Source organism: Typopeltis vanoorti, chromosome 8, assembly GCF_054136105.1.
Source record: "Typopeltis vanoorti isolate ZY-2024b chromosome 8, IOZ_Tvanoo_1.0, whole genome shotgun sequence".
Lineage (NCBI taxonomy): Eukaryota > Metazoa > Arthropoda > Arachnida > Uropygi > Thelyphonidae > Typopeltis > Typopeltis vanoorti.
This window is the reverse complement of record NC_143556.1, coordinates 137686066-137710167: the sequence shown is the minus strand read 5'-3', so window position 1 is coordinate 137710167 and position 24102 is coordinate 137686066. Positions and strand designations below refer to the sequence as shown.

At 35.5% G+C, this 24102-nt stretch overlaps 1 protein-coding gene across 3 annotated transcripts in view; it reads left to right on the top strand.

Annotated features, from left to right (window-relative positions):
* Positions 1 to 24102, top strand: part of Scm (Polycomb protein Scm) — a 557832-nt gene that overhangs the window by 211454 nt on the left and 322276 nt on the right. For all 3 annotated transcript variants that reach the window (XM_090396959.1, XM_090396960.1, XM_090396958.1), the window contains one exon: positions 23774 to 23957. In XM_090396959.1, the coding sequence (XP_090253085.1) occupies positions 23774 to 23957 (184 nt within the window). The remainder of the gene's footprint in view (positions 1 to 23773; positions 23958 to 24102) is intronic.

Below are 24102 nucleotides of genomic sequence, written 5' to 3'. Positions count from 1 at the left end.
CAAGACCAGTCAACATATCAAATTATAGATCGAGATCCATCAACTCACAAAAGAATAAGGTATACAAGTTATTGAACAAAAGAAACAGTCAACAAATTCAAACTCTTCCATGTTAAAATACCCAGGATATATAGAGCTCTAAAAATTCACAAACAAGGTACACCTTTACTCCCTATTGTAGGTAGTATAAACAGTCCCACATATAAACTTGCTAAACATTTAGCCAAACTACTAGCCACTTGCAAAAACAATTCTCCCTCTTTTGTTAAAAATTCTACTCACCTAAAAAGTATAAGATGTTAGAAAACCTGGTGAGTTTTGATATCACCTCATTATTCACGAATGTACCATTAACTGAAACTCTTAACTTACTAAATTCTCAATTTCCCCCTGATATATTTCAGCTATTTAAATTTACAGTACAGGCAGGTTATTTTACATGGAAAGGGAAAATATACAAATATACAGATTGGACAACTATGGGATCCCCCCGCCCCCTAGCCAACTTCTACATAGAACATCTGGAAAAGCTAGCTATCAACACAACCACTCTCAAATCTAGTCTCTGGCTACGCTATGTTGATGATGTGTTTGCTATCTGGCCACATGGCCAAGACACATTAAATACATTTTTAGTGAATCTAAATCTTCAGCACCCTAAAATCCACTTTACAATGGAACTAGAAGCCAATGACTGTCTCCCTTCCTGGGCACACTTATCACACATCTTCCAGAAGGTTCCTTATCTTTCTCTGTTTATAGAAAACCCACACATACAGGGAGATATTTACACAATCACACTATCACCCTTCTCAGCAATATGGTATCTTAAAACACTAACCCATAGAGCTAGAGCAATTTGTTCCAATGACATTGCTCTCACTGTTGAACTTTCTCATCTGCATCACACCTTCCTGACCAGTGGCTATAATCCCCATAAGATTGATAAAATACCAAATGCTCCCCAAAAATCTCCCCCACTATCTACCACAGAAGACTACAACAAAACTATCACCATCCCATTCATTAAAGGCACATCTGAAAAGATATCTACGGTGCTTCACAAACACCAACTATGCACTGTATTTAAACTTTATGTGAAATTGGCAACTCTCATCCATTCACCTAAGGACAGATTCTCTCCTTTATCGTATCCAGGAGTGTATGAAGTGCCCTGTTCATGTCATCGAGCCTACTATGGACAGACAGGAAGAGAAGAACTGTGGACATCCACCTCGGTGAACACAAAAAATATATCTGGTACTTTTGCTATGGCAAGTCGGGTCTGGCAGACCATGGTTTGGATACCCCTGCACACAGGATCAATTGGAGAAAAACAAAAGTACTGCACAGAAGCGTTTACAAGTCAGAGAGGTTGTTCCTGGAATCAACAGAAGCCTTTAAACATACTCCAAACCTCAACAAGTATGGCTGTATAAATCTACCAAAGATTTGGGAGACAGTCATCCTAAGACCAAATTAATATCTTTTTTTTTTTTTAAACTTAGATGGTGCCTAATTAGGACTTTAGTCTTTGTGTTGCACTGTACAATTGTTCATACTAGTCCCACTGTTACACTGGATTGCAGTTGTCTCGCTACTGTTACAAACTTTGTTTGTATGCTCTGAAGATGATGCTGGATATAATACCAGCGAAATATTGGCATTTAATTTAATAAATAGCTATTTTTGATAGTATTAACTCAAAATTAGAACTAAACTTGGAATATATTACAATCAGCTGATAGTTGTCCTGTATTCAAACCACTAACTATCCTTTCCTTGCGACATGAGGTGTATATCTGTATCAAGTATCTGGTGCTAGAGTTGAGGTAAAGGTGTACTTAAAATCAGTCCAAGTTTAGTTTTCAGATTTTTAATGGTTTCTGTGTTGGTGTCTTCTTTTATATTCTGTTCAAAGAGGTATCCAAAAATGTAGTATGTTACCTGACTGTTATGATGGTGGTTGTAATATATTTCTTATGTTCTTCAAGTTAGGAGCTAATAATTCTTCCTATCTTATTTATAGATACCTATAAGACTTATACATGCAGAGAAATATAAAGTTTTATTCAAAAACTTGGATACTTATTATCCACTGTAAAATGCTCATCATCAGATAGAAACACTGGTAACTACATTTAAAACATGAATTATAAGAATGAGTCATGTAGCATATACATACTAGCTCATGTCTCAGTCACAGTTGGTTTGCCAGATTACACTGTTAGAGTTCAAAGTAACAATTGTAAAAGTTGTGTAGATTTAAAATAAATAAATAAATAGTTAATAGCAATATTTCCCAAAACTTAATAACTGGTATACAGTTCAAATAGTTAATGTTTGGACAATTTCATAGCATTTCACATGTTTCAAAGGAAAAGACAATCAAATTTAAACCTGCTGGAAAGAATCTTTGTCTGGTTTCAAAGAACTCTCTGCTTGGTGTAAGTAGAATGATAATTGATGTTCTTGGATTCTAATCAAAGCATGGTGGCTAAGTAGCACAGATGACATGAGCAGGGTACTTGATAGACACCTATCAAGGAGAATGGTAATATGTTCTTTGTAATTTATCTTTGTAGTGGTAAGAAAGACAGTTTCCAAGATGGTTTGAAGGAAGTGTAATCTGTTCTATTCCTTTAAGGTAGAGTATTTAAATTCTTTTCACATGAAATTTAGTCTGGTCTACAGATGATAATTCTCAGAAAATTTACTGATAATTAAATCAGTAAATTTTCGTTTCATTGCAATCTTTAGACATTAAATTGTTTATAATTTTATTTAATTCAGCTAACAAAGGAATCAGAAAAGCAGATCACATGATCTCCATATACAATACTTTTGATAATACCTATCTTCTGCGATGTGTTGTGAGGACAAGTGAATATATCTGCCAGTAAAGATTGGTTTTCAAGAAACTGATAATTCAGCATGACATGTAGGATTTCGAATTATTAAGTTATCCCAAAAAAGGGTAAACAGTTATTGGGTTCATTCAATAGTGAACTTGACACATGAGTACAAAGAGTTTATTTAATTATTTAATTTTTAGAAACTGAAGTAATTCCCTCTGAGTGAGACCAGACCACAAAGATATTAAAGAAACAATGCCATATATGATGCTAAGGAAAATTGTGTGGTTGAGTTGATTTTCCAGATGTTCCATAAAATGATAGACTAAAACTAGTGAGATAGGACTGCTCACCCCTGTTTGTTTGATGTTTCAGTTAGTTAACAGTCTCTTCCGGAATATCAAATTACAAAAATTGTAGTCTCTTGTAGTGGGATGCTTGTAAATAGGGAGACTAGATGGGAAAGTTTGCAGAATGTATCTGCCTGTGTGAATGGCCTTCCTGTATACTGAAAAGGGTGTTACCAAGGTGTCTAGAAAGGCTAAACTAGAGATCTTTTAGGATCTTGAAGATCTGAAAAGATATAATTTGTTCTTCATTTGACCTCATGGCCCAGAAGGATATCACATGCAGGGTGATAGCATTGCATGTGATATCCCTCTGGGCCATGAGGTGAAATGAAGAACAATTATATCTTAAAGATCCTGGAAAGATCTAGTTTAGTTCCTCCTTTCTTAAATGAAATTCTAATTTTTTTTAAATTTTAATTTAAATAATTTAATTAATTTTTTTAATTTATGATCTATATAAAGAATATCTTTTCAGCATCTTCAAGATCCTGAAAAGATATTTAACTCCTGCTTTTTTCCCTATCAACAAAATCTCCTCTTGGTTTCCATCCATGAAAGATAAACAGCCCCCCCCCCTCTCTCTCTCTCCCTGGTGTTTACCAAGTTCACTGCAAGTGTCTCTGCTCGTACTTTGGACAAACAGGACATTCTGTTGATAATTTTATTGGAATAAACCTGAAAAATCTAGGCTTGCTCAGCATTCAATGGACATAACCATGATATCTTATGGTCCAATACTCACATTTTACATCGGTGCAAGTTTAGGTTTGAGCAGTTATTTAAAAAGAGTGCTGAAGCTCTTCTACACTGCCAATAGAATCTCATCCTTATAATGGCAAGCAATAACATTATTGCTTGCCAATTTAATTATTAATTATTATTATTTTTAAAATTTTCATTTAATATAATGATGTGTCATTTCATTATATAGTTAAATTTTATTTCAAATCAAGTTAATTGTAATTTTATTATATTGTAACCACTCACTAGGCGGCATCCAGCACATAGCTCAGCTCAACTAAATAGGATTAATATTCTTTGTTGTAGCTTCACCTTGTGATTATGCTGATACACTGATGATGAGTTTCTGCTTAGTTTCTGGTTGAAGTATTTGCAGTAATAAAATTAGTATATTCTTGTGAACACACATGAATTATAAACACTTCTATCAGGTCTATATTCCATATGCCAAAGGTTATCAGATCTAGAATATCCCGTATGTGATATCCTTTGCTTTAGGATTTCTTTCTGTCATTTCACTACCTTCATCTGCTACCTTTATCAGTTTTCTGTGACTAATGACCTTTTTGATTATTTATCTCTGAAACTTGATCATATACAGTCTAATTGCCCAAATAGTCTGCTTAAATTGCAATTATATCTTCTGATTCCGTACTAAGACTGCTGACAAAATCTCTTCCCTACTGTTTTCACCTCTCTCTCTCTCTCTCTCTCTCTCTCTCTCTCTCTCTCTGGAAGAAGACTGTTATCAGAAAGACCTGGGTTCAATCCTGTCTAGGATGTGAGAAACCTTTATTGTGGCTTTTTAGGATCTCATATGGAAGTGGCAGGGTTTTTTCTTCTTGAAATTCGGATTTTTTTTGTCTTGCAACCAGACAAACTAGCCACTAGAACATCTGCAGTTTACAAACATTACTTTACAACCAGTAGTAATATATTAGTTTCATAAGATAGTGCCAGATGCCTGTGTGGACATCCTGATCATTGTATCATCAATAAATAAAATTCACCTTTCTCATTCTAATGAATGGTGGTAATATCTACAGATAAGGCAGACCTCTTGCCATCAGTTTTCTACTCTAGCTCTTGTTTATGCAAACAAGTTAAAAATCTCGCTATTCCTCAAAATACCCATACCATGCATCCTCTGATCTTTTGCCAGAAGGACATCAGAAAAAATACTCAGTACCTTCTCTTACTACCCCCCCACCCCAGGTGATACCCCTCAAGCTCTATGAAGAGCTTGTACTCCAAAACTAAGATGGTAGTGGAGAAGGCCATCAACAACAAACTTCTTCACTAGCTAGAGATCCATTAGTTAATTATTGATCACCAGTATGGATCTGTCATTCTTGTTGTATTACAGACATGCTCACTACTTAATTTACTGACATTTTCCACTGAAAGGTTTAAAAAATAAAAAAAAAGTATGTGGTCATTCTTGATATTTCCAAGGCATTTGATAAAAGACTGTTCACCTTTGATTAAAAGCTAATGTATTTGTTTATAAACAAGTGTCTCTTTTTCATCAGTATAGCCACTTGTAGAAGGATAAACTTGCACTACTGTTTTGCTTACCAACCAAGATCAGTTTTCTCTTTTTGGGTTGACTTTCATATCAGCCTCATAAACACAGCACATTAACAGTGGATAAAAGTGTATCTTTTATTTACTATTATTGTGATTTGTTGGATTATTTCTGATGTGATGTTTACATCTTTTAACATATTATTATTGTTGTTGCTGGCCTGGTTGGCTGAGTGGTTAGTGTATCCACTCTCCAGCCAAAAAGCTGCAGGTTCAAATCCCACTGTGGGCATGGATGTTTCTGACTGTCTGTGAAAATACTGGTGGTGGTGGCGGCGGCAGCCAGTAGATAGCATCGGTGTAGATGATGGTAGTTGCAGTTCGCTGTAGTTGGTGGAGTGAGTGGTGGAGAAGGAGAGTTGTGGAATGGATCTTTGGATTCCTTGGAGGTATCATATAATAATAATAATAATAATAATAATATTTTTTTTTTGTTAATCAAAAATCAATGTCCATTTTTTGCTTTCATCTCATTTTCCGCTTGTTATTAATAGATGCTCATATTAGATTTTGGACTATGTTTTCTTTCTCTCTATATGTACAAATTCCAGTTATATCTCATTTAATACCATCAAAATGTTTATATGAGTTTAGCAATCTTTCTTTTCCAATAAAAATATCTCCATTATAAATTGCTGTATATAGTGTTGTTCATTTCTTCTATTTGTCTTATCCATTTTTTAAAACTCAGTCACATTTCCTCAAGGTCTCACATCTCTGAGTATGGGAGTGGCAACTCTGAAGTACGATTTGATTGTTCTTTGTGTTTATCTGATAGTCAGATCTTGTTTCTATCTTCTTAATTTCATCTTGTTACTCTTTGTAATGTTTAAGCTACTTCAAACCCTACATTGTTGGAATAACTTAATGTTAATGGGGTTTCTATTCTCTTTTCTTCAGTCCAGTTTCCTAGTTACTGTGCAGCTGAAAAAAAAGCTATAAAATGCACCCCCTGTTGTCGATCTGGTCAACATGGGGATAAGAGCAAAATACCATGAATATGAAAAGAAAAAAGAATGATCTTAGAGGCTAAAACCATAATGTATAAACTAATATAAACACAAATAAGACAAGGATAGTGGTAACATTGAACACCAAACACGAAGATAAATTTCTTGATTTGAAGGTAATTTCAAGTAGTTATTGAGAGCAAACTTCAAAATTGGAAATGGACAGTGATACTTATTTGTGTTCATCATCCTCAGAAGTCTCTGTTAAGTAGGTGAGGAATTTTCTGGTCATTAGAGAAAGCAGCTGACATAAAGAAAGGAGGAAAACTTGTTCTTATTGGAGAAATAAACAGCAGTAAGAAATGAATCCTACCAGGCATATAGAAAAGTTTTAGAAAATTTTTGAGAAAATGACAAGTCAATAATAATAATAATTATTATTATTATAAAAACCTCCATGGAGTCAAAGACTCATCGTGGGAGGTCCACTGTTATACACACAGTTTGTCATACTGTGCCTTAAATATATTCACTTTCTCTGCACACACCACACTCTCGGGCAAAGCATTCCAATCACTCACCACTCTCCATGCAAAAAACCTGCTCCTCACTCCCTTGCTCACACCCTCCTTATACAGCTTCCAGGAATGACCTCTTGTTCTCCTGCTATCCTCACCCATTCTGTGCAAAACCTCCCCAACATTAATCTGGTAATAACCACTTAACAGCTTATATGTCTCAATCATATCCTCCCCTCCTCCTTCTATCCACTAATTTCTGCAAATTGCATTTTGTCAATCTGTCTTCATACTCTACATTCCAGAGACCAGAAACCACCTTAGTCAATCGCCTCTGAACTTTTTTCCAATGCAATTTTATCTTTTTGAAAACCAGGTGACCAGATCTGTGCACAGTAATCCATATGTAGCCTGATCAAAGCCTTATACAAAGGAACCATAACATCCTTACTTCTACAAATCAATGTCCTCCGCATCATTCCCATTATCCGCTGTGTTGTCTTCACTATTTTAGTAACATGTCCCCAAAATTTTAGGTCCTTGTCTACAATCACTCCCAGATCTCTCATTTCCTCTACCTCTTCCAAGATATTTGTACTGATTGTGTACTTTACATCCCATCTTTGCTTCCCAAATTTCAAAACCTTACACTTTGAAACATTGAATTGGCATCCATCCCCACTTATTTACCCATTCAGACAGTGTATTCAAGTCCTCTTGCAAAGCTACAGCATCCACACTACTCCTGATAGCTCTGCCCAACTTTGCATCATCTGCAAACAACTGTGCATCACCATTCAGACCTCTCCAGATATCATTTACATACAAATTAAACAGCAATGGACCCAAAACAGACCCTTGAGGTACACCACTAGTAACTTTCCTCTTCTGGGATATCGCTCCTCCATAGACAACTCGCTGATACCTATCAGACAACCAATCTACTGTTCAGCCCCATCCGTTCCAATTTAATTACCAGCTTGTCATGTGGCAATTTATCAAACACCTTTGCAAAATCTAAATATACCACTGTATATGCAATACCCTTATCCAATGCATTTGTCACTTTATTATAAAAAGTAAGCAGGTTGCTAAAGCACGATTTTCCTTTAGTAAATCCATGCTGGCCACCAAAGAGTATTTTTCTGTTGTCAACCCAATTCTGAACTTTATTCCTAACTAACTTCTCTAATACCTTGACCACAACTCCAGACATACAGACTGGTCTATAATTCAAAGCCTTACTCTTATCACCTCCCTTATGAATTGGAACAATTTTACCCTCTTTCCACTCTTTTGGAACTTGACCCAGTGAGAGACTCATGTTGAAAAAATATACAAAAGCTGTTGTTAACTCTCTGGCACATTCCCTCAAGACACGTGGTGAAATAGCATCAAGTCCCACAGCCTTATTTACATCAAGTCTATTCAATTCCTCATATACCTCCTGTTCACTTACTAACAGTTCCTCCTCTCCCACTGCTTTCAAGTTCTGCATAATGTCACATTCACAAGAAATAAATACCTTTAGAAATTGCTCACTAAATATCTCAACTATATCCTCCGCAGTGGTTATCATTCCTCCGTTTTCACCAATCAATCCATTTCTACCATAATCATTCTTTCTTCTACTGGCGACATATCGAAAAAACTCCTTAGGATTTTTTTTGGCTGCTTTAGCTAACTGCTGCTCATACTTCATTTTTGCTACCCTTATCAAGCTAGTCACCTTCCTCGCCTGCTCTTTGTACTTCTCATGCAACTGGTTGTTATATATACTCATTTTGTGTTTCTTCCATATTGCATACCTTATCTCTTGATTCATCCATTTTACACCCACTCTGTTTACCCTCTTGACCCTTGGAATACACTCTGATATTGCCTCCACCAAATAGTTCTTGAGTATGGCCCAAGCAGCATTGATATCCTTTCCATCCAGTTCCTCTTTCCAATTTATTATCGCAAGCTGTTTCCTGAGCTTTTCGTAATTACCAGTCTTATAATTCCACATATATCCCTTTCTAACAGACGTCCTCGAATGACTGGTCACCCTGCACGTGATCACCTCATGGTCACTCTCACCAACTGGTGGAAGATTTGACACCTCATTTATAATAACATCATCTGATAAGATGATCGAATCCAATACTCTTGATCCTCGTGTACCCTCCATTACGTGCTGCCTAAGGTAATTATCTTTCAAAAACTCCAAAAATTCATTTTCTTTACCCCCAGATGCAGTCTCTTGCTTCCAGTCTATATTACCATAATTAAAGTCTCCCATAATGATAACTCGTTTCTTGCTAGCTAGGCCAATTTGCATATACATTTCCTTCTCATTACCTTCCATGTTACCAGGTCTATAGCAACACCCAACTAAATATTTCATCCTGTTAACTTCTACCTCACACCATACGGCCTCAAAACCGTGACCACTATTTGCACCTTGCAATTCCACCTTAGATGGGCACAACTCATCTGCTACCATTAACAGTAATGCTAACTATCACAACACCCAACTAAATATTTCATCCTGTTAACTTCTACCTCACACCATGCAGCCTCAAAACCGTGACCACTATTTGCACTTTGCAATTCCACCTTAGATGGGCACAACTCATCTGCTACCATTAACAATAATGCTAACTATCCACTGGTTTTCTATTTAAGATATATATATAGACTTATTACTAACATCATGTTCCAACATTCACATCCAAAAAGAAGACAGAAGCAATAAGAAAAGCTTTATTGATTCTTGATAAATATATCTTCATGCTAGTTCAGGATACAAGAGTATTCATAAGATTTGAAAATGGAAGCAATCATCTCTTAGTTTTAAGAAGGATAAAATTGAATATCACATTGGGGGTAAAAAAAAAAACTTGTAAGAACTGTAGACCCAACTATACAAACTTTATTCAAGAAAACATGAAACAGATTGAAAACAAGAACCAAACCTTGGTGATATGGTGAAGTTTTGTGCAAGGATAGAACAATATGAACACATGGTGAACACAAGAAGTTAAAGAAACAGTTCTGAGAAAGAAGAAAGCATACTTACTTTCTTCTTTCTCAGTTGGCATATGCTCTAAATAATACAGAGAAAATGTGAGAGAGCTACATTGTGTAAAAGTAAATGAACAAAAGTCATTAAGACTTCTGTAAGAATATAGAAGATAAACATTAAGAAAATGGAAAATGTTTTTGGAGGCTACTGAAAAAAGCTCAGAAATTGAGGATGTAGTACCATAAAAAGTATCAGATGATCAAGAACTGAAGATAAAGATATTCTACATGTCTGGAATAATTACATGGAAAGACTTAAATGAAACGAGTAGTGATGGAATAATAGTCAAAACTACTCAGGACGAATGTGCAAACAGGAATACATATCAATACTTGAGGTACAAAAAGCTCTCAAAAGCCTGAAATGTGGAATAGTAGCTGGAATAGTATATTGATATTCAACCCAGAAATATTCATATATGAAGATATAAATGTTTAGTTATAAAACTTCCAAGTTCTAGGAGAAGTCAAGTGGAGTACTGTCATCAGCAAAACTATGAATAGAATTTGAAGTTAGAAAGTTAAGGCTATCGATGTATTATTGAGGAGCTCTTCTTCCTATACATCAGGTATAAAAGTTTTACAGTGGCCTGTCACACTGCTTTAGTCAGAAGCCCTGATTAGGGTTCAATTCCAGATAATTGGAGGAAAGCTTTCATAATACTCATCTGTAAAATGGGAAATAAAACTGAATTAGGGAATTGTAGAGGAATTTCATTGCTGACACTACATCGTAAGATTTATGCAAGCATACTTGAGAAGAGGCCAAGAAAAATTTCAGAAAAGAAACAGTGATATGGACTTAAGTTTTGTAGATATCTGGAAAAGGTATATGACAAGATACCTAGAGGAAATTTTTTCAGAACATCACAGTTATATGGAACATTGTACTGCTCTATGTTTTAAATTTATGTCTATGTTGTAAGTCAGCAGTTAGAATTGAAGGTAATACAGGAAGATGCAAAATTAGGTATAAGATAAGGGGGTGCACACCATCTCCACTGTTTACTACTAAATCACTTAAGGAATTGACAACGTACATAAAAATATAAATTAAATTACACTTTAATAAATATTTCCGATATTTCGGCAACGTCATGTTGCCGTCTTCAAAAGGAACTTACAACAAAGGCACGTGCACATAGGCATTACAACACAGTAACTGAGAATGAAGTGAGGAAGCTATTGTTCTCCTAAAAGTCCTGATGGTGCCCCCTAGCAGGCTATGTAGGTGTTCTTGGCCATTGGGCTGAAGGTCTGCTGATGTAAGCCTCCCAAATTTGGGGCAGTCTCATGCAACCAAATTTGTTGAGGTTTGGAGAGTTTCTTAGGGCTGAGGCTGATTCCATGAATAGTCTTTCGAATTTTCAACTTGCTACGGTGTATTATTGTAGCTTTCTTCCACTGTATTCTGCGGCGTGTATCCAAAGCATGGTCTGTAAGACCCAAGTGGCTGTACTTGTGAAACCGGATGTAGACCTTGTGTTCCGAAATTCTGATATTCGCTGTCCTGCCAGTTTAAGAAACTCTCCAATCCTCAACTAATTTGGTTGCATGAGACTGCCCCAAATTTGGGATGCTTACATCAGCAGACCTTCAGCCCAACGGCCAAGAACACCTACATAGCCTGCTAGGGGGCACCATCAGGACTTTTAGGAGAACAATAGCTTCCTCACTTCATTCTCAGTTACTGTGTTGTAGTGCCTACTTGCACGTGCCTTTTTTTGTAAGTTCCTTTTTTGTAAGATGGCAGCGTGACATTGCCGAAATATCGGAACTATTTATTCAAGTGTAATTTAATTTATATTCTTATGTACGTTGTCAATTCCTTAAGTGATTTGGTAATGCATAACCAATGTATAAGCTTGTCTATGAGAATTACCATCTCCACTGTTATTCATCTATATCTATCACATGAAAGAAAGAATATCATTGAACCTGATATCAGAATTGGACATATCAAACTTAGCTGTTTGCTTTATGCTGATGATGTATCCCTTAATAAACCCAGTGCAAGGACTGCTGTAACAAATTTGCCATGAAAATTGGGAATGAACATAGACAACTTCAACTGCACTCTCAATGGCAGACCTATAGAAGTAAAATATTTTATCTATTTAGGCACAGTTTTTTTTTAGCGAAGATGACAAATCAAATATGAGAGCAAGTTGAATAACTTTATAAGAAATGAGGCAAAATTTTGCTAAAACACTAAACTAGCAGTATAAAAGATAGTGTTCAAACCATTTTATCTCATAGATCTGAGAGTTGGGTTAGAAATAAAGCACTATATTGAGGAATACAGACTGCAGAGAAAAATTAGGGGAGTGACCTGATGGCATCAATGGACGAATCATATTAAAAATGAAGATATTAGGAAGGAACTTGATGTTGTTAGCATTCAAGAATGTGTGAGCAGAGGTACTCTCAGATTGTATGGTCACTTAAACAGAATGGGATTGGAAAGGTTAGTAAAACAGATGTTTGAAGCCAAATGGCAGAGGAAGACCAAGATCTAGGTAGATTGATTCAGTCAGAAATGCCTAAGAAGACAAGAATGTTGGATATGACAATGATAGAGTGCTGACAAGTGATAGATTAATTTGCAGAGGATTAACGCAAACTTAATCATGTATAGTCATTGAATCTTGTATATCCCATGAAGATATGCATCAGGCAAGCGATGATGAGACAGTTGTTGCCAAAAAATATGAAGAAAAAGTTCCAGACCTTTAAAGGAGAGCTGCCTTTGTTAGAAATAAACATTAACCACTCGAACGGTGATATGGATGAATATATTATTCATACTTTGTATCCATGTTATTTCATTGTTATCCAAATGTTATTTCAGTTTCAATGAACGCTTCTCAGCTGTGTATTTGTTGACATGTAAACATGTAATGGCCAGTTAATATAGTTGTATGTACAGTTATACAGTGGTTAATATAGTTCTATTTCATTATTTTTACAGAATATGTGATTCATTCTATTGAAAATTTTCTTAATTTTTGATACTGTAAGAGTATTATCAAATCAGAATCGTGCAAGCAATGGTATTTGCTGTGGTACTATATGGATGTGAAAGTTGGACCCTGAGAAGGAGTGAAAGAAGGAAGATGGATGCATTTGTATTATGGGTTTGGAGACACTTACTAAGAATACCATGGACTGCAAAACAAACCAATAAATCAGTGATAGAACGGAATAAAGCCAGATTGCTCCCTCGAAGCTATGATCATCAAGCAAAAATTGTCATACTTCAGACATATTATGCGAGCAAATGACAGTCTGGAGAAGATGACGATGCTTGCTAAAGTTGATGGAAGCAGGAGAAGAGGAAGACCAAGAATTAGATGGGTGGATGGAGTTAAAAAGACATGGTCAGGGACAGATCGGAATGGAGAGTGTATGTTCATGGAGTTGCCAGGAGTCGGAAATGACTCGATGGAACATAACATAACAAAGAGTATCAACATAGCTAAATCAGTTTATAGATCTCTCACATCTGTAATTTGCAAATATGTGTTCTGTTTCTCCTGATGATGACCATAAAACATTGAACTGCATCTACATTTTAATTAGTTCCTTCTTTTTATTGGTGCCATATATGCATTACTAAAATAAAGAGCCAAGCTTTTTTTTTTTTTTTTTGCAAAAGCAAATGATTATATAAAGGATATTTTATATCCATTTAGCTGCTATAGCTAAATTAAATTTTTCCTGAGAGTTTATGAGAATATGAACTCAGGCTATGGGCCCATATATTCACCTTTATTATTGCATTTAGGTTTCACTGTCCTGATGTCTTCTTGAACTGTTGGTTCTTATTAGAGACTAGGTACCTATGAGGGCAAACCAATGTGACTCCCATGCCAAAATCTTATATTCTCTTAAGCTCTCAGGAATATTTTAATCTGCCTATAAGATCTAAGTGGTATATAATTTTCTTTACATGGTTACTTACTTCTGCCAGAATGAAGCCTTTGGCTCTTTGTTTTAGTAAGTTGTCATCAAATTACTGACATATACCCTCAGGGGAGGGAGTATAGGATCTTATAATAATACTACATAAAAAGTTACATCATTACTAACTTCATATCAACAATTTTCCTCCAGATTAGCCTTTTATCTGTCAATATTCCAATATTATCAGATCTTATATTTCTGTCTTCAAGCACATTTTACTGTATCAGCCCACCTACTTCTTGATCTTCCTCTGGGTCTTTTTCCTGCCATTCTAGCAAAGAACATTTGTTTTGCTAATCTTTCCTCTCCCAGTCTGCTTAAGTGGTCATACCACTTAACATTAGCTCTGCTAACACATTCCTGAATAATAACAACGTTAGATTCTTTCCTAATAACCTCATTTTTAATATGATATTGCCATTGATGTCATCTGTTCACACCTCTAATCTTTCTCAAGACTCGCATATCTGTGGTCTCCAGTCTTGGATCAAGAGTTTTATTTCTAACCCAGCTCTCAGATCCTTAAGATATGTCTTGTATACAGCTAGTTTGGTGTTTTGACATTGATCTCTTATTCTACATAAATTTATTCAGTTGACTTCCTACCATACCAGCTTTGCTAATTCTTTAGAAGTAACATCATCTTCTTCTCGTGTAGGGGCATGTAATAGAATACCCCCGACTGCACTCCTGTGTATTGTAAGAGGTGATTAATAGAGACCCAATCCCTAGGGATATAGCCGGGTATCCTTTGGGGGGGGGGGGCTGGATGAAGGGCTAATCATCCCTTTTTATAAAAGATTATTTGAATATATGACACACCAAGGGGAAAGCCTTTTGGAATCCTTGATGTTGAAAGAGTCACATATGAAGCCACAAAAAATTTTAATTTTAAAGATTGGATCAGGGAATGTCAGAACTCTACCAGGTAGGAAAATCTAGACAGATAACAAATGAAATGGACAATTACAAGTTAGACATCTTAGATATCAGCAAACTCAGATGGACTGGTTTAACTAGACACAACAAGACAATATTGTACTCAGGATCAGAGGAGAAGCATGAAAAAGGAGTTGCTTTAATATTGAACTCAAAAGTAACCAGATGCTTGATGGAATGGGACCCAGTAAATGAGAGAATTATAAAAGTGAGGTTCTGTTCTAAATTTATCACACTTTCTGTTTTGCAGGTTTATGCACCTACTAATGATGCAGATAAGGAAATAAAAGAATGCTTTTAACCAACTCCAAAAGGTAATAAATTCTATTCCAAAACACGATGATAATTGGTGATCTTAATGCAAAAGTGGATAAAAGGTCATGTGTAGAAGAAAACTTATTAGGTTTTCAGACTGAAATGAAAATGGCATGATGTTTGTATCCTTTTGTGAAATGAATAACAACTTTATCATAGGAGGAAGTAAATTTAAGCACAAAGAAATACATAAACTGATTTGGACCTTGCCAGATGGCAATACAAGAAACTAAATTGATCATGCTGCTAAAAATAGTAAATTTGTAAGATCCATGCTTGATGTGAGAGTCAAACATGGTACAGACGTTGGTTCTGACCATTTCTTGTTAGTGATGAAGTTGAAATTTAAATTTCAAAGTGTATTAAGAAAGAAAAGAAGTTCAAGAAATGCATTTGATACTGAAAAATTAAAAACTAAAGAAACACGAGAGATAAAGAACAGGTTCAATATATATTAGAAATAGAGGAAAATCAAGATGCAACAGCCGAAAATAACAAGTAGAAGAATATTGGAAAAACTTCAGGAACACCTACAATCAAGTTGCTGAAGATATTATGTAATTGGTGAACGAAGAAAAAAGAAAAACAAAGAATGGTTAACTGCAGAAACTTGGAAGATCATCAAAGAGAGAAAAAAGAAAGGGAGAAAAAAGATTTAGTTATTGATGAATAATACAACTTCAGAATAATTATACAGGTATATAGCAAACCTTACAATGAACTAAATAAAAGTGTAAAGAGAGTGCAAGAGCCAACAAGAGAAAGTATGTTGATGAATTAGCAAAAGAAGCACATCATGCTGTGAAAAATGGACAAATTACGACAACTTTATCAGATTATAAAATGAATCGGTGGTAACAAAAAAACCAACTCCTTCCTCCATTGGAGATAAATAAGGAAAGTTATTGATGATTGACTCTAAAATTGAAGCAAGATGGACGGAATATTTTGATGAAACCTTGAATATAAAGGCAGATACAGGATCTCAACAGGCGCAAAATATTACAACTAGTGTAATACCCACTTTGAACATTTCCAAAGATGAGATCTCGGCGAATGAAGTCAAAGATGCCCTGATGGCACTATAAAATCTAACAAAGCATGTGGAAATGACAATATTGATGCCAAAATGTTAAAAGTTGATCTTAACACAACTATTACCAAATTGCAATGGTTATGTAATGAAATATAGAAGACAGAAAAAATTCTTCAACAATGGATAGAAGCAGTAATTATAAAAATTCAAAAAAAAAAAAAAGGAGATCTGACTAAGTGCAAAAATTGGAGAGGAATAAGTCTGCTTTCAATTTCTGCAAAAGTTTTTACCAAAATTTTAATTAATAGATTAAAATAGGAAATCGAAAACTTATTAAGAGAAGAACAGGCAGGTTTTTGGACCGGCTGTGGAACCATCCAACAAATGTTCACTCTTAGAAATATAATTCAACAATGTATAGAATTTCAAGCTCCACTCTACCTAAACTTCATCGATTTTAGTAAAACGTTCGACTCAGTAGATAGAGAGGAACTTTGGAAATTATTAGAAGAATACGAAATACCTTATAAATTTCTCAACATTATCAAGAATTTGTATAATAGCAGCAAGTCTTGCATTTAAGTAGATGGAAAACGTGTAGACTTCTTTATCATAGAAACTGGAGTTATTCAGGGTTGTGTTCTGTCCGGTCTATTATTTATAATCCTAATTGATTGGATTATGAAAAACTCAATCATCAAAAGAGAGGAATGCATTGGGACTTTACGTCCACACTGGAAAAAACCTTGATTTTGCTGATGACGTAGTGTTCCTGTCCTCTAAGTTAAATGACTTTGCTCATTGTGCAGAAACTGTGGGTCTTCATATAAACAAGAAGAAAACCAAGGTCATGCAAATAAATGAAAAATCAAAACAAGGCGTTACTGACGAAGACATTTTACAAAGAATTGCTAAATATAAAACTCTTTCAAGTCATTAAATAAATTATGGAAAGCATCAAATATTACAGTTAAAATGAAAATTAATATCTATAAATCTACTGCTATATGGCTCTGAAACCTGGAAACTTACTAAGGCACAAAGTAATAAATTGGATATGTTCCAAAACAAATGTTTAAGAAGAATTTAAAAATTTTTCTGGCCAAATAAATCACTAACAAGAAACTTTTAAAGATAACTTTCTGCAAGCCAATAGATAAGTGATTTGCCTAAGAAGATGGAAATAGACCAGTCATGTTTTATGCATGGGGATAAACAGAACTCCTCAAGTAGCATTGAGTTGTGCACCAGAAGGGAGACAGTCTAGAGGTCTCCCTACTGGTGTGAGCAATGTTGACATTGCTCATTATAGTTATTGCACATGTACTACTTTCTGGCTATCTTGTGTGACAAAACACTTTCTACCTACAAAAAGAAGGCACAACCATGGGCATGCCATTATCCTCCCCAATTGCTAACTTTCATATGGAAGCTTTTGAGCAAAGTGCTCTATTTCTGTACTTGAAAATCTGACGTCTGGCTTAGATACGTTGACGATGTTTTCGCTATCTGGTCCCATCACCGCCAGCCATTAGATACTTTCTCAGCCACCTAAACAAACAACACAAACACATATGATTCACTATTTAGATTGAAATTCGGAACACACTTCCTTTTCTAGATACACTTGTCATGCGGCTTCCTTCTGGCAATCTTTCTTTCACTGTTTACTGGAAGCCTACACATACTGGCCAATATATACACATAAACTCCTACCACCACCACCTAACAAAAATACTAGGTGTCATTAACACACTAAAAACAGGGCTTCGAAGATTTGCTCCAATGAATTAGCACTTAAAGATGAATTAAAAGTTATTAGCAATACCTTCCTAAAAATGGCTACAGCCAAAATACTGTCAACAAAATTCTTCACAAGACTTCACTAAAAAACGAAAATAAACTAGACTACAATAAAACTGTAACCATTCCAAACATTAAAGGGTTATCAGATAAAATAAACAGAATACTACAGAAATACAACCTTATTGCCACCTTTAAACCTCCTGCAAAACTAAAGAACTTACCAACTCATCTAAGGATTTGCTTCCTCTGTTGGCCCACCCTGGAGTATACCATATACATTGTACCTGTAATTTGCTCTATATAGGGGAAACAGGATGCAAATTCTTATCAGGAAAAAGGAACATAAATGACACATTAAATATAATAACTATGGTAAAGCTGGTCTTTCTGATCATCATATCCTGAACACTTTACATAGAATTGACCGGAAAAGCACCTGTTGTTTATATCACACCAAAACATTATATAAACGTAAATTTAGGAGTCTTGTGAGATTCTTATCAACCACCCTAATCTTAACAATAATGTTAGTCTAATAATCCCAAGAATATGGAAGGCACATATTCTATCCACATAACCTTTTCCCTCTACGAGTTAATTATAAATAGGACTCCAGGATTTTAACAACTCTAATATAATAACTGTCATGTTAAATTAAGACACTATTTTTGCACTATTAATGTTATTTAGATTTTTTTTTCAGTAGAGGTCAGGCTAGTAGAATAATCATTGATCAAATCATTGTATCTTTGGCATACTGTTTGAAATGTAATATAGCTTGTCTCTATATATAGGTTTATACTCCAGATAAATAAATAAATTCCGTGTTCTGATACAGTGTTTCCCCTTTATACAGGAGTTCACGGTACCATCTGGTCCCCCCAAATTTTATCCGGGCTCTGGAACCGGCATAGGCTGACAAATCAGACCTATAGCTGGGTCAGTATTCCTGGCTGTAATCCGTGTGTGTCCTCGGACCGGTTTGCCTGCTTGTGGGATGAAAAACACCAGAGAAACTGGTGGAAAAAACCTGCTGTCCATGCCCAAGACTGGCTAACTTGGCTATGGCTGAGGAAGATCCTTGAGCTCTTCACGTCGGTGACAAGAGTTGAACATAGGACACTCCTTCCCCAGGCATATGGTTGCGAAGTGCAAAGCCACTAGGCTAACCACGCGGACATACTCCAGATGACGGCCTTAATATGATGGTCAAAACATCGGGAAAGTAAAGTATTTATTTCTAGCATGGTTATAGTCTCCATAATTTTACTAAAATGAATGCTGATCACCATATAACACTAAAGGAAAAAAATTTATTGAGCTATTGTGAGACAACTTCCTCAAGCAGCATTTGGCAGAAAGAGCTCGAGGTCAAAGATTGTTGAATGTAATCCTATTGTTGGAGGGTTCATTAAAGATATGTCTGTTCTTCTTCTGGTTGATGACAGTCATGCAGAGTTATATACTGAACTACGAAGTAGGAAATGTTGACCAACTGATGAGAATACTAGGTTTGATCCCATGGTATCAGTTGCTAGATCTGAAGCAAGTTGGCAATGCCTGAGAAGTATTTATATATAGATCAGTGTTTGTAGAATAGACAGGGTGAAAGTGAAATGGATGTGCAATCTTATTAAGCAAGAGATTTTTAAGAAAAAGATTGTAGAAGGAATACTGTATACATAAGGATGATGTAAATTATGAAAATTATTAGCAGAAGGCCAGAAGAGTTACAACCATTGTTCAGAATCTAAGTGTAAGCATGAAAAGAAAGTGGTTCTGCCAGTTCATCCAAAAAAATTCTGTTATGTTGCAAGTAAGAAAGACCATATGTTAAGAATAACTACTGAAAGCTGATGGTGTATGGGTGGCAGCTTAATGCGATCAAAGGGATTAGATCTAGATTTTTTGCTCATAGTTATGCATGATAGGAAAGATTGTTCAGAGTGTGCAGCCAAACTGGCTGTGCCTTTGACCTGGCTGTATAATTTGAGTGTCAACACAGGAAAGATTCCACAGGAGTGGAAAGAATGTGTGATGATCCCATTGCACAAGGCTGATGTAATGATTGATGTGTCTAACTATCGACCTATAAGTGTTTCAGAAGTGGCAGTGAAGAGTTTGGTAAGAGCTCACATATACTTTGCAAAGAATTGTATGGATTTACTAAATGAAAATCATGTTTGAGCAACTTGCTCACATTGAGTTTAATGAGGAGAATTGATACGCCATGAAACTTTTGAACTTTGCTAAGAATTTTGATATTCAGCACATGTGCTGCATAAGTTGCAGATTGTGGGATTGGATTATAAACTGTTAGTGTGGGTTAGTGGGTGGCTCAGTGAGAGATATCAAAAAAGTGGTGGAGGTTGGTTGTTTTTTTTTGGATGTATGGCCGAAGCAGATAAGGCTATGAGACCAGTGTACGAGGGTGGTCTGAAAAGTTCTCGTCCTAACAATGAAAAAACAAATTTATAATTTCAAAATTATTTTTATTTTTCAACATGATCTCCCTTAAGACTAATACATTTATTCCAGCAATGCTCCAGCACCATTATCCTGTCCCTGTAGTGGTTCTCAGTAAGATGTGCAAAATACCCATCTACAGCTACAATCACCTCTTGGTTCAAAAAAAAAAAAAAAAACGCTGACCAGCGAGGATGAGTTTTAGTTTTGGGAAGAGATAGAAGCCATATGGAGCCAAATCTGGGGAATAGTGTGGATGTTCCAACAATTCATATTGCAGATTCCTTAATTTTCCCATTGCCAAAACACCTTTGTGGGGCATTGTCCTGATGAAAGATGATTTTTTTTTTCTTCTGCAAACCGGGTATTTTCTCAGAATTTTTTCTTCTAGTCTGGTTAAAAGATCGGAATAATATTCCTCGGTTATTGTTTTACCCTTTTCGAGATAATTAATAAACAAAATGCCTTTAGTATCCCAAAACACCAATGCCGTGACCTTTCCTGCTGATGGAACCGACTTTGTCTTTGGTGCTGAACAGCCGGCTTCTACACTGTTTTGACTGCTGTTTGGATTTTAGTGTGTAATGGTGAATCCAAGTCTCATCCATAGTGATAAGTGGACACACAAAATCAGTTTTATTCTTGTTAAAATGCTCCAAGCACTGTTCAGAGATATTCATGCGAGTGCATTTTTGATCTGCTGTGAGCAAGAGTAGCACCCATCTTGCACAGAGCTTTTTCATTTCCTTTTTCCTACACGTTCTATTGAAATGCTTGTAGTCCCTGCAATTTCACGCACTTTCACTGGCCGTCATCCAATACCATATTGTGCACTTGATCAATGATTTCTGGTGTTGTTACACTTTTTGGAGGTTCTTCATGTGGATGATCTTCAAGGCTGGTACGGCCACATTTAAACTCGGCAGCCCATTTCTTAATTGTCGAAAACAAAGCAGAAGAGTGCCCATAAACTTTTATGAACTTCTAATGAATTTCCTTTGGCATTAAACCTTCTTTTACAAAGAATTTTATAACTGCATAATACTCAATTTTATCCATTTCAAGAGATACTTTTGCATCAAACAGCTGTATAAAACAACTACTACTTGATAGAATGATTTGCAATTTCACATGGATGCTTATGACAGATGTACCAACCAAGAAAAAAAAAAAATCTTGCTGATAGTGTTGCCATGTATGGTCAAGGCCGAGAACATTTCAGATCACCCTCGTATTTTGTGTGTTATGTTATGGCTGGTTTGCCTGTTTTGCAGGATGCATGTTCTTATAAAGGTTCTTCAAAAACCTATATCAGGATTTTTCAACTGTAGGTGAGTTAGCTGATTTCACATGGGGATGTCATTGATTTTCCCCTCCAGTAAAGTCAGGTTTTTTTTAGGGGAAGGACGCTGCATTATTTAAGGTGGGTGATCAGGGTGTACCATAACGAAGGAATGGCAATCATTAATGATGTTGGAAAGGATTTCAATAGTTTGCTGATGATGCAAAAATAAGCAGGATAATCAGGAATGGGATGCATTTGTGATCATGTGAAAATGGCTGTTAGTTCACTGTATAATTCACTGTATAGTAAATGTAAATTTATGCCCTTTTGTGTAATAAGATATCCATTGGCATATCATATTTGTGGGATTATGTTAGAAAAAACTGATCAGGCCATCTTGCAGTTTAAGTAAATAGATATTAAACATTTCATTTCAAGGGAAAGATAAACTAATAACTGATCTTGCACAGACTGTGCTAAGCTTCCAAAGCAAACTGCAACTTTTGCAGAGAGACTTGGAAAATAAAATTTTCAATCACTTCATTTGTCTGAAGAAAATACTGAGAAATTCGCCAGGAGTGGAATTAGGAATGGGATCTTATATTAGCAAATTAAATGATCTGGCCAAAAAACGCAACAATCGATTTTGCAACCTTCAAGAACTTAATTAAACATTCACTTTTTTGGAAAATCCTTTCCTCACAAACGTGCTTGAGCATGGTTGTCCTATTTCAAAACCAATTTTGATGGATGTCACAGGTGCAGAATTGGAGCTTTTGGAACTTCAAGAGGACGAAGGACTGAAGCAAAATGGATGTTCCGTAATTGAGTTTTTGGAAGCAAGTTCCGGACCAACAGTGTCCTACAGTCAAGCAATGTGCCAGAAAACTGATCTCCATTTTTGGGACCACATACTCCTGTGAAGCGCTATATTCAACTCTTAAATTTATTAAATCTAAATATAGATCTGTTTTAAATGATGATCATTTGAACGAGCTTATAAGAACTGCTTTGACTAATTACACACCTAATTTTAAGAAGCTTACTGCAACTTTAAAATTTTTCTAATTGTTCAAAGTAAACTTCATTTAATATGTTTCGAATTAAACTTTTTGTATTGCATTTTTATTAACCCTGTTTTTCTCTCTCTCTTCTTTTTTTATTTTGTTCCTTTTTGAGGAGACAACAAATTTTCTTTTTGTTGTCTCCTCTTTTTGTTTTTTTTCCTGGTAGAGCGTAAAGAGCCATGTTGTGGCCACTCCTGTCATATAGCAAAGATTGCAATTACAACTCAGAGGATAGGTGATGTGAAGACCAATGATTTAATAATTTCTGAGACAAAAAAAAAAAGAAGCCATTTTGCGTCTTTACATGGCTTTAATGTTACCTCATTTGTACTGTTGTATGCAGATCTGGTTTCCAAGGATAGAAGATAGTAGCAAAGAAGCGTGTTAAACGGATGATATTGGGATTGTGAAATATAGATTATTAAGGTAGATTGAGAATTTGTGGACTGCAGACACTACCAAACAGGAGAAATAGAATGGTATGATAGAGACCTATTAATTTTATATAGAGTGGAAAGAGGATAAGAAGGCATCCATGGAGGTTAATAATTAATGCAGTTAGAGGGATGAGAGCTAGATTTTTTGCTGATAGTGATGCATGATAGGAAGGATTGCCTTTAGAGGTGGTGAGTGTAGGTAGTGTGAATGAATTCAAGAAAAGGTTTGAGAGCTGAATGCTGGTGTAGTTGATAGATAGCCTTTCTCATTGAGCCCATTATTTCTTGGAGGTTTCTGGTAATAATAATAATAATAATAATTGTTTCTAGAATGTAGTTTAAATCCCTTGAATAAGATTTCATTCCCTTCCTATTATTTTGTGTAGAGTTCATGTGTTTTCTGCAACAGTGTTATAAGTGGGACACCAGTTACTTTGGAAGAACAATCTCAGATAAAAGATTTCTGTAGCACAAGTTGCTTACAAAACTACAGACTGAAGGATGGTAGTCACCCTGAAAAACCTAGAGGCAAACAGTCAAATGGGGCACAGTATCAGTATGAAAGTACAGGTATTTAACTTTATTATTTACTTATAGATAGATAATTAGAAAAGAAATTTAATATTGTAAAGTAGTTATTTATTTAATAACTGTGAAGTAGTTATTAATAAGTATTGTGGTCATTGCTTTTAGTTACCAGTTTTAAAAAAATTAA